General features: G+C 45.8%; 1 protein-coding gene across 2 annotated transcripts; it reads left to right on the top strand.

The window, feature by feature from the left end:
• Positions 1–1,773: 1,773 nt before the first annotated feature.
• On the top strand, positions 1,774–9,593 carry APEX2 (apurinic/apyrimidinic endodeoxyribonuclease 2). Of its 2 annotated transcripts, none has more exons than XM_065915193.1 (6): positions 1,774–2,039; positions 3,150–3,233; positions 3,867–4,047; positions 4,595–4,741; positions 5,801–5,870; positions 8,316–9,593. In XM_065915193.1, exons 1-6 carry the CDS (start codon positions 1,781–1,783, stop codon positions 9,219–9,221), a joined length of 1,647 nt encoding a protein of 548 aa, XP_065771265.1. In that variant the 5' UTR covers positions 1,774–1,780; the 3' UTR covers positions 9,222–9,593. The 2 variants fall into 2 exon arrangements, with proteins under 2 accessions (XP_065771265.1, XP_065771266.1); XM_065915194.1 differs by having other exon boundaries at positions 1,774–2,046.
• Positions 9,594–10,405: the final 812 nt, after the last annotated feature.

Here is a 10,405-nt window from a genome sequence, read left to right as displayed (position 1 = left end):
GGTAGCCAATCCCTTCTCTGGCAGATCTTCCTGACCCAGGAAGTCTCCTGCATTGCAGGCGGATTCTTTACAAACTTATCTATGAGGGAAGCCTGTGTTCTCCACAGAAGCTATATCAACTTACATTCCCACCAACAGTACAGGAGGGCTCCCCTTTCTCACACCCTCTCTAGTATTTATTGTTTGTAGATTTTTTTTATGATGGCCATTCTGACCAGTATAAGGTGACACCTCATTCTAGTTTTGACTTGCATTTCTCTAATAATAAGTGATGTTGAGTATTTTCTCATGTATTTATTAGCCATCTGTATGTCTTTGAAAAACTGTATGTTTAGGTTTTCTGCCCATTTTTTGATTGGGTTGTTTGTCTTTCTGATATTGAACTGCATGAGTCACTTGCTTATTTTGGAGATTAATCCTTTGTCAGTTGTTTCATTTGCTATTATTTTCTCCCACTCTGAGGGTTGTCTTTTCATGTTGTTTATGGTTTGCTTTGCAAAAGTTTTTAAGTTTAATTGGGTTCCATTTGTTTATTTTTGCTTTTACTTCCATTACTCTAGGAGCTGGGTCATAGAAGATCTTGCTGTGATTTATGTCCAAGAGAGTTCTGCCTATGTTTTCCTTAAGAGTTTTACAGTTTCAGGCCTTACATTTAGGTCTTTAATCCATTTTAAGTTTATTTTTGTGATGGTGTTAGGAAGTGTTCTAACTTCATTCTTTTACAGTTAGCTGTCCATTTTCCCAGCACCACTTATTGAAGAGACTGTCTTCACTCCATTGTGTATTCTTGCCTCCTTCGTCAAAGATAAGGTGCTCATAGGTGTATGGGTTTATCTCTGGGTTTTCTACCTTGCTCCACTGGTCTATATTTCTGTCTTAACATGTTTACTTTCAATTACTTTTGGACAAAGGGGGCAAGACCATACAGTGGAAAAAAGACAGTCTCTTTAGCAAGTGGTGCTGGGAAAGTTGGACAACCTCATGTAAATAAATGAAGTTAGGACACTCTATTATACCATACACAAAAATAAATTCAAAATGGCTTACAGAGTTAAATATAAGACATGACATAATAAATCTCCTAGAAGAGAATACAGGCAAAACATTCTCTGACATAAATCCTGATAATATATTCTTTTATCAGTCTTCAAAGACAAAAGAAATAAATAAACAAATGGGACCTAATCCAACTTAAATGCTTTTGCATAACAAACGAAACCATAAACAAAAAGAAAAGACAACCTATAGACTGGGAGAAAGTAATTGCAGACAATTACCAACAAGTGCTTAATTTCCAAAACCTAGAGCCTTTCTATACTGCTCCGGCCTCCAGCCACAAAGCTCCCTTTGCTCAGTCTGGCTTCCGGGTTTACACACTGGGTTATACCAGACACTCCCAGCTCCCCATGTCAAAGCCTTCCGGGTACCCAGGGGGTGAGGTCTGAACACTAGGGGCGGGGTTTTGGTCGCTGCGTGGTTCCGCTTGCTGCACGGTTCCGCTTAAGGCTCTGCCACTTGAATAATGGTGAAATCTCATTTGTAAGCAATCGAAAGCACCAAAGGGACTTTTGAGCAGAGTAGAAACGCAATTAGACTCAGGCACGCGAGCCAGTGTTGGGTGGTAGGAGAAGCCCAACCCGTGACCTTTCTCTCACTATTCATTTCCCCTAGGGGAGACCGACCGTACCTTCCCCATCAGCTTCCGCTCCTCCTACCAATGAAAACTGAGGAGTTTGAAGTCCCGCCCCACGTACGTCCGACCGCTAGAAAGCCTGCGCAAATGCTCGCGCGCGCGGGAGTTCCAGGCCTGTCGGACTTAGGAGTTTCCAGTTTTTCCCCTAGCGCCTGCGTTGGGCGCGGGCTCAAAGGCATTGTAATTAACTGTCGACATGTTGCGCTTGGTGAGCTGGAACATCAATGGGATCCGGAGCCCCTTGCAAGGGGCGAGATACGAGGAGCCCAGCAGCTGCACCGCCATGGCTATGGGGCGCATTTTGGAAAAGCTGGATGCAGACATCGTCTGTCTTCAGGAGACCAAAGTAACCAGTGAGCGCTCAAGAATTTAGGACCCCCTACCATACTTTCTCCTTTCTGCTAACTTTTGCCCCCTGCTCCATTTACTTCACTTTTCCATTTCTCTATTCTTAGAATCCTCCCCTTAGAGCCAATTCAGAATCCCTATCTCCCCTCTGTGTTTCATGCTCTAGCTAGATCTCCTAATTCCCACATCATCTCCTGGCCTCAGCGAAATCATAATTCTCTCCCCTTTGCAATTTGCATCTTGTTTCACATCCCGATTTCTACTCATTCTCCTACCCCAGCTAAGTCCCCAGAATTTGCTCCCCCTACACACTTTCCATCTCCCACTCCCAAATCAGATTTCCCCAATTTCCCTTTTCTGCCCCCAGTCTATATCCTTTAATTCCCACCCCATCTTTGTCCCCAGTTTAGACTCCCTAATTTCCCCCCTTTTAAACTTCTATCTAAAGTCCCCAGACCCCCTTATCTCTACCCCCTGTCTCCTCCTCAGCTTAGTGCTCAGTTGCTAAGTCCTGTCTGACTCTCTGCAACCCCATGGACTGTAGCCCCAGGCTCCTCTGTCCAAGGGATTCTCCAGGCAAGCATACTGTAGTAGGTTGCCATTTCCTTCTCCAGAGAGCCTCTCATTCCTACTTCATGTCCACCCCCAAGCTTAGAGTCTGGTAATTCGCTGCACACACAACGCCTCCACCCCCCTGCCCCACAGCTCAATCCCCTGATTCCTTCCCTCTCCCACCCACCACCTCTAAGACCGGTTACTTATTTTCCCTGCATTCTCTGTTCAGATCTTCCAATTCCCTCTCTCTCCTACCTCCTGCTCAGATTCCCAGTCTTCTCTCCCATATAACCATTTCTCACCCCCAACTTCCTCCAGTTACCTAGCCTTTTCCCACCTAATTCTTCACCTCCCATTAGGTAGTCTTCCCGTTTCTTGTAATTCTGGTATCAGTTTCCTCTATCGTCCCCACCTTTCTAACTTCTCTAATCATAGATAGTTAATTTTCCCTTCCCACCCTGACTCTGATGTGTGCAAGGCATTAGCCTACAGCTATAATTCCAGGTCTTTCTAGTTTTATCTCTGATGTAATCTTACATCTTTTTTCCCCCAGGGGATGTGCTGACAGAGCCCCTGGCTATCATTGAGGGCTACAACTCCTATTTCAGCTTCAGCCGCAACCGCAGTGGCTATTCTGGTAATTTGGTCTTTCTGGGGACTTTAAAGTGATGAGGGCAGGTGGAAAAGGGTTTTCAATATTTAATGAGAAGGCAGTAAGGAATGTAGGCTTTTTGTCTACAGAGCTAAAGCCACATCAGATGATATGAAGGATTTTTTTTTTTTTGTATAATATTGGATTGCAAGAGCACAATAGTGGTGGTTAGTTACATGAACTCTGGATTCTGACTGCCTGAGTTTGAATCCTAGCTCACTTCTAGCTGTGTACCCTCTGGCTAGCTATTTAACTTTTTTATGCTTAAAGTTCCTCACTTGGAAAAGGAGGATAATGTGTACTTCTTAGGGCTGTTGCAAGAACTGAACTTGTTAGTTCATATGATAATAATAATAGCTAGCATTTTCTGAGCAGCTACCATGTAAAGCACTTAGAATATTAGCTGTTAATTAATCTATATCTTTTCAAGATGAAGGAACTGAGACCCAGGGTTTGAGTAGACTTGCCCCAGGTATCCATGGCCCTTTAGTTGGGAGAGTCATCAAGAGAGCTATGCTTGATGAAGATGAGCATGTGACCTGTGCAGGGGCAATAGGTTGTGCAACAGGCTGTTGACTGCCAGGCCTGCTCAGTCACCAGTACCCTCTCTGTCTCCAGGTGTAGCCACTTTCTGTAAGGACAGTGCTACCCCAGTGGCTGCTGAAGAAGGCCTGAGTGGCCTGCTTGCCACTCAGAATGGGGATGTGGGTTGCTATGGAAACATGGATGACTTCACCCAAGAGGAGCTTCGAGCTCTGGATAGTGAGGGCCGGGCCCTCCTCACACAACACAAGATCTGGTAATAGTCCACATCCCCCTGTCACCCATCATTGCTAGTTCAACTCTGTGAATGTGGTGGTTCTAAGGCTTGCCTTATAAACCTACATTCACCATTGGAAAACTTCCTAAACTTGCTATTCCTGGACTTTAGTCCTGGCTAAGCTACCTAGTTTGTGACCCTGAACAAATCATATTCTTCTCTGAGCTTTGAGTTCTCTATCTCTACTTGGGGCTGAGGTGGGAGGGATCCTGGTTGGGAGGCCTAACTCTTTTATTACCACAGGTGCCTCAAAAGCAAGTTAGCCAACCTTGTACTTACTGCCCTAGATTGCTCTCCTTCTGTGTCCTGTCTGTGAATGGCAGCACCATTACCTGGTTTACCTGTGTGTCATCATAGGTATAGTCGATCCTCAAGTTCTGTGTATGCCAGCTCATTCATATTTCTCTATCCCTTTCCTTTATTTCCATCCCATAGACAACCATTGAGTGGAAGTCACATGGTGTGGGAAGGGGAAGGGTGGCTTGCAAGTGATCCCTTTTTGATGGGTTGGTTCTCTTCTTACCAGCACATGGGAAGGGAAGGAGAAGACCTTGACCCTAATCAACGTGTACTGCCCCCATGCGGACCCTGGGAAGCCTGAGCGACTTGCCTTTAAGATGCGCTTCTATCGCTTGCTGCAGATCCGAGCAGAAGCTCTCCTGGCAGCTGGCAGGTACTGCAAGCCTGTGCAGCAAGGCTTCCTTGAGCTTGTCCTGGGTGCCCAGTCCTGTGTCAGGACCCATTGGGAGGGGATGTGGGATCTTTGTATTTTGAATTCATTCATAGCCTAGTTGTAGACATCAGCATGCCCAAGGGAATAGGCTCTGCTATTTAAGAGCTTGTGAGGACCAAGTAAAGTGATACAGATATGAGTTTTGTACTCAAATACCTCTGGTCACATATCCTGGCTTCTCCTTTTATTCACTAAGAGCCCCAAAGCTAGTCCCACCTCTGTTTTTTCTTTTGTAAAATAAGTATATGAAACCCTGAAAGTGAAAGTCACTCAGTCATGTCATTCTCTTTGCTACCCCATGGGCTATACAATCCATGGAATTCTCCAGGTCAGAATACTGGAGTGGGTGGCTGTTCCCTTCTCCAGGGGATCTTCCCAACCCAGGGATCGAACCCAGGTCTCCCGCATTGCAGGCAGATTCTTTACCTCCTGAGCCACCAGGGAAGCCCAAGAATACTAGAGTGGGTAGCCTATCCCTTCTCCAGTGGATCTTCTTGACCCAGGAATCGAACCGGGGTCTCCTGCATTGCAGGCGGGTTATTTACCAGCTGAGCTACCAGAGAAGCCCTATATGAACCCCTACCTCAGTGAAGTTTTAAGGGTGAAATAAGAGGAAGGTAACATACTTAGAACAAATGAAAAGTCTTGTCCCAGAGAAGGACAGGAAAGTGAGGTTGGGTTGGAATAATCAAGAGATGCTTCCTAGAGGGAATGGTACCTGAGCTCATCTTTGAAGGATCAGAAAGATGTCATTGGGTAGAGATCAGTGAGACAATCATGTCAAACAAGAAACAGTGTTACCTTTGGAGATCAGAATTGGGTTGGACATTTGTAAAAGGCATCAAGGCTATAGTGAAATTGGAGAGGTAGACTACTATGCGTTGCTGTTGGATCCCACCTGCGCATCTATGTGGCAGGTGGCAGATCTTGGGCCCTGGAGACAGTAGATGGGCCAGGACTGTTGCTTCCCTTTCTTGACATTCATTTTATGTTTTTCAGCCATGTTATCATTCTGGGTGATCTGAATACAGCTCACCGCCCCATTGACCACTGGGATGCAGTCAACCTGGTAAGGTTCCCTTTAGGCCTTTGACCTCACTCCTGACTGATTCTGTTCAGCCAATCAGTGCTGTTTTTTGGCCCAGTGGCAAGCTTCCTTCATGGAAAAGCAGAGCTTAGTTTGAAATTCTGTTCTCAAGGCACTGAGGATTATGCTGTGGACTCATTTATCAGTCAGTTCTGACTGTTGGCCCCCCAGAGCTCTCAGCATGGTAGTTGGCTATGGACACATGACGAGTCAACTATAGAATGGTGTCTGGACTTCAGGGGAGGTATCTTAAAATGGCTGAGTCTTTTTTTTTCCATTTATTTTTATTAGTTGGAGGCTAATTACAAAAATGGCTGAGTCTTAAAAGATGAGTAGAAAAGAACTTGGGGGTGGAGTTGAGAGCAAATCATTCTGGCATGATGAGCAAAGGCTGCAAGGTGAGAATTTGACTGGTGTGCATTAGGAACTACAAGTCCCCTTCTTATTAGGGGATGACAGGGAAGGAAGTTGAGTAGCAGAGGATGGGGCTAGAGAGTTCCAGTCAGATTTTGAGGGCCTCAAACTCCACATTATCTGAATCATTTCCCTAATAGACTAAGTTTCCTGCTCACGAATCTTCAATACCTCCCAGTTACCTTGCAGACATGCCAAGAAAACACCCAGGCCTGGCATTCAAGGCTCTTCCTTGTCTCTGCTCAGTCCTTTATTCCAATCCTCAGCACCCCTTCACACTCCATCCACTCCACCCAGGTTTTCTCCTCTCTGTCCATTGCAAAAGTTCTCATTTTGGCTTTTCTCACTGTCCTCTGAATTGGTGGGCATCCCTTCCCTTCTGTCTTCTTGTCTTGTATGAACCCCTCATCTCTGAGTCCCTCTAGGCCAATGATTCTCAACCCCTGAAAGCACATTAGAATAAGTAACTTTATAAAAATATCAATACCTTGATGCAACCCTAGACCAATTAAGTCAGAATCTATTGGGTGTGAGGCCAGGGTAGCAGTATGTTTTAAAAACTCCCAGGCTGATTTTATTGAATATTTAGTGTTGAGAACCACTGTGCTAGAATCTTCAAGTCGCTTGCCTCAAAGAAGAGGCTGTAGGAAGATTCCTTGATTAGTTTGCAGAAGAGCCACAGGACATAGATGTGTCTCCCAATGGGGAAAATGAGCAGAAATGAGATAATTAGAGACTGGTGATGGTCATGGTGGGGAAGGAAGTGTACGTTACAAACTGAAAGCCGTCAGTCCTCCCTACATTATTCCTCATTGGGTATTTACTTATAATCTGTTCTTCCTGCTTCCTGTGATAGTGTCATACACCTTTATTTGTTCTCTTCTTAGTTCAGAAATATCCTAGATCTCTTGAGTGCACTTCATGTGTTTTTTTCCCCCCAGAAAAGAATAGTACCAGATGACATGACAAACACAATCTTTCCAAAATAGCAGAATATGTCCACTTCCCACAAGACCAACTATTCTAGTCTCATCCTCCCTAAATGGTACCATCCATCCTCTTGGTTGCTCCAACCAGAAGCCAGGGAATCGTGTTAGTATTGTCCTTCTCTACCCTCCCTTTTCCCATTCAATTGGCCAGTGAGTACTGTTGATTCTAGCTCCAAATCATCTCTTAATTTCATTTTGTCTCCTCTGGCACCACCCTAGTCTAAGTGACCATCATATCTTGCTTATGTGGACTATGATAGTCATCTCCTATTGGTACTCTGGCCCACAGTCTCATTGCCCCGCAGTCTTCTGGGTACGCTGTTCCCTCCCTCCACAGGCCCATTGCATAAGTTGTTCTCTCAATTTGTAACACCTTCTGTCTGGGTTATTCTTGCTCAATCTTCACTTCTCAGCTCCAGATTACTTGCTGAAAGAAAGCCTTGTTGGTCCCCAAGACTAGATCAGGGTCCCACTTTGTCACTCATATCACATCCGGCACATAATCAGTGTTCTTTGAACATTTGTTGCATTGAATGGGTGAGTGAGTGGATTGGGTGAATGATGAATTAAGAATCAGAACCAAAGGAAGTATTCAGATGTGAATCCCTTGAGCCCCTCAAATACCAAAATAGTACTAAAGGGTTTACATGAAAAGACAACAGTCTTAACTCCTAACTTTAGCCCAACTTCGTGGAGGTAACCATTCTAAACATCTTATTTTCTATTCTCTTGGTGAGCAATTCTGAGAATTGCTTTGATTAACCAACAGGAAGCTTTCAGGCCCGGGGTTTATGGCCCAGTGCAAGGTAGATGTAGCTTGATGCAGAAGTAAAAAGAAGCATGAGCTTTTAAATCACTAAGGATGCAAAGTGAATCCCAGCTCTACCAGTTCCGGACTGTATGACCTTGAGCATTCTTCTTTGGAACAGCCACATTTTCTTGTCTGTAAAATGAAGCAATTAGTCCCTTATAGTTCTAGGCATCTAGTTCTGCCTCTTTCTTTGTCCTCCTTCCTTTTCCCTAGGAATGTTTTGAAGAGGACCCAGGGCGCAAGTGGATGGATGGTTTGCTCAGTAACCTGGGGTGCGAGAGTGGCTCCCACATGGGACCCTTCATCGATAGCTACCGCTGCTTCCAGCCAAAGCAGAAGGGGGCCTTCACCTGTTGGTCAACAGTCAGTGGTGCCCGCCATTTGAACTATGGCTCACGGCTTGACTACGTTTTGGGGGATAGGACCCTGGTCATAGACACCTTTCAGGCCTCCTTCTTGCTGCCTGAGGTGATGGGCTCTGACCACTGCCCTGTGGGTGCAGTCTTAAGTGTATCCTCTGTGCCAGCAAAACAGTGCCCACCTCTGTGCACCTGCTTCCTCCCCGAGTTTGCAGGTACCCAACTCAAGATCCTACGATTCCTGGTTCACCTCAAACAAGATCCTGTGTTCAAGCAGTCAGCACTACAACCCAGCAATCAAACACAGGTACACATGCGTCAAAACAAAGCCCGTGTGCGCTCAACTAGGTCCCGGCCAAGTAAAACTGGCTCCAGTAGAGGCCAAAAAAACCTGATGAGCTACTTCCAGCCATCCTCCAGTCGCCCCCAAACTTCTAACTTGGATCTTCCTAGCCTGGGCACCTTTGTGACCCCAAAGACCTCAGAAGAAGACATGGTGGCCAATGTGGTGGAGGGGCAGGCCAAGGCTTCAGAGGCCAAGGATGAAAAGGAGATACGGACCTCATTCTGGAAGTCTCTGCTTGGGGGGCCCTCGCCCATGCCCCTCTGTGGGGGACACAGGGAGCCATGTGTAATGCGAACTGTAAAGAAGCCAGGACCCAACCTGGGCCGCCACTTCTATATGTGTGCCAGGCCCCAGGGTCCTCCCACTGACCCCTCTTCCCGCTGCAATTTCTTCCTCTGGAGCAGGCCCAGCTGAACCAACCCAGGCCTAGAGATATCTGACATAGTCAACCTTGTATATGATCTGAGGCCAACTTCCTCCTAAGCTGCCTCCTCCTTCCTTCCTCTTCTTTCTCCTCCTCCTCATTCACCTTCCTCAAGGACCCTTCCGCTTTCCTCTTTTTCTTCTTCCTCCAAGGCCTCCTGTTTTCTCTTTTCTTCCTGCTTAGTTCCTCATTGGTGAACTTCTTGTGCCTTAATGCTTGTGACCCAGTCCCCCACCCCACTTCCCACCTTCCTTTCAGAAGTACACTGGAAGCAGTTGCCCCAGGAAGTTGTAATTTTAAATCCCTTCCTACCTTGTTGGAAAATGTATCTGTGCCTAAATAAAGTCCATGTCTTTGTTGTAGTGCACCGTGTCATATGGACATTTTGGATGTGCCACATAAAGTTGAGTTAGATGTTATCTCAGTCCCGGGTTTGAACTCCTAAGGAGAAGGGATGAAGGAGGAGTGGTGCTCACCATAAAGGTGCTCTGTTTAGTTGGGATTTCCTGTACTGCTGAGGTTGGGTCATCAAGGGAGGTGGGTATGGTGGGACAGAAAGCTCAGGTGGACTGTGTGAAAGTGATAATCACTCAGTCATGTTCAATCCTTTGTGACCCCGTGGACAGTAGCCTGCCAAGCTTTTCTGTCCATGGGATTCTCCAAGCAAGAATACTGTAGTGGGTTGCTGTTCCCTTCTCCAGGGGATCTTCCTGACCCAATGATTGAACCTGGGTCTGCTGCATTGGCAGGTGGATTCTTTACAGTCTTGAGTCATCAGGGAAGCCCCAGGCTGTGGTTTAAACCAATGTTTCCCAACTGATGTGTCTCACTCACAGCTGCCACAAATATGTTAAAGGATGGAAAGAAATGGATCCCTCAAACCTAGAGTTGCCAGACAGGACCAGGAATTAATTGCACAAGTATTAGGAAAGATTGCCTCCTAGGCAGGTAATATTAATTCACCCAAGTGTGCCATGCACATGTTTTCAGTGTGTTATGACCTAGAGAGGTTGGGAGTCTTGCCTTGAACAAGTTGCTATAGCCAAGCCTCTTTCCCACCTTGGGAAATAGAACTGATAAGTCCTGTTCTATAAGGTACTGTGGGAAGCAAAGAGAATAATGGATTGAGGAGAATGTCCATTCTCTTTGTTGGAAAATACCTTCAAGCTTTTGG

The sequence above is a fragment of the Muntiacus reevesi genome, chromosome X (assembly GCF_963930625.1).
Source record: "Muntiacus reevesi chromosome X, mMunRee1.1, whole genome shotgun sequence".
Taxonomy (NCBI): Eukaryota; Metazoa; Chordata; class Mammalia; order Artiodactyla; family Cervidae; genus Muntiacus; species Muntiacus reevesi.
This window is presented reverse-complemented; position numbering and strand designations above follow the sequence as displayed.

What these genes read in the sequence shown, in the direction of transcription:
- APEX2 (XM_065915193.1), top strand. Translation starts at nt 1,781, where the DNA reads ATGCTCGCGCGCGCGGGAGTTCCAGGCCTGTCGGACTTAGGAGTTTCC. An exon ending in CAACCGCAGTGGCTATTCTG is followed by an intron (nt 3,234 to 3,866) that starts GTAATTTGGTCT and finishes CTCTGTCTCCAG; the next exon opens with GTGTAGCCACTTTCTGTAAG. An exon ending in GCTCTCCTGGCAGCTGGCAG is followed by an intron (nt 4,742 to 5,800) that starts GTACTGCAAGCC and finishes TATGTTTTTCAG; the next exon opens with CCATGTTATCATTCTGGGTG.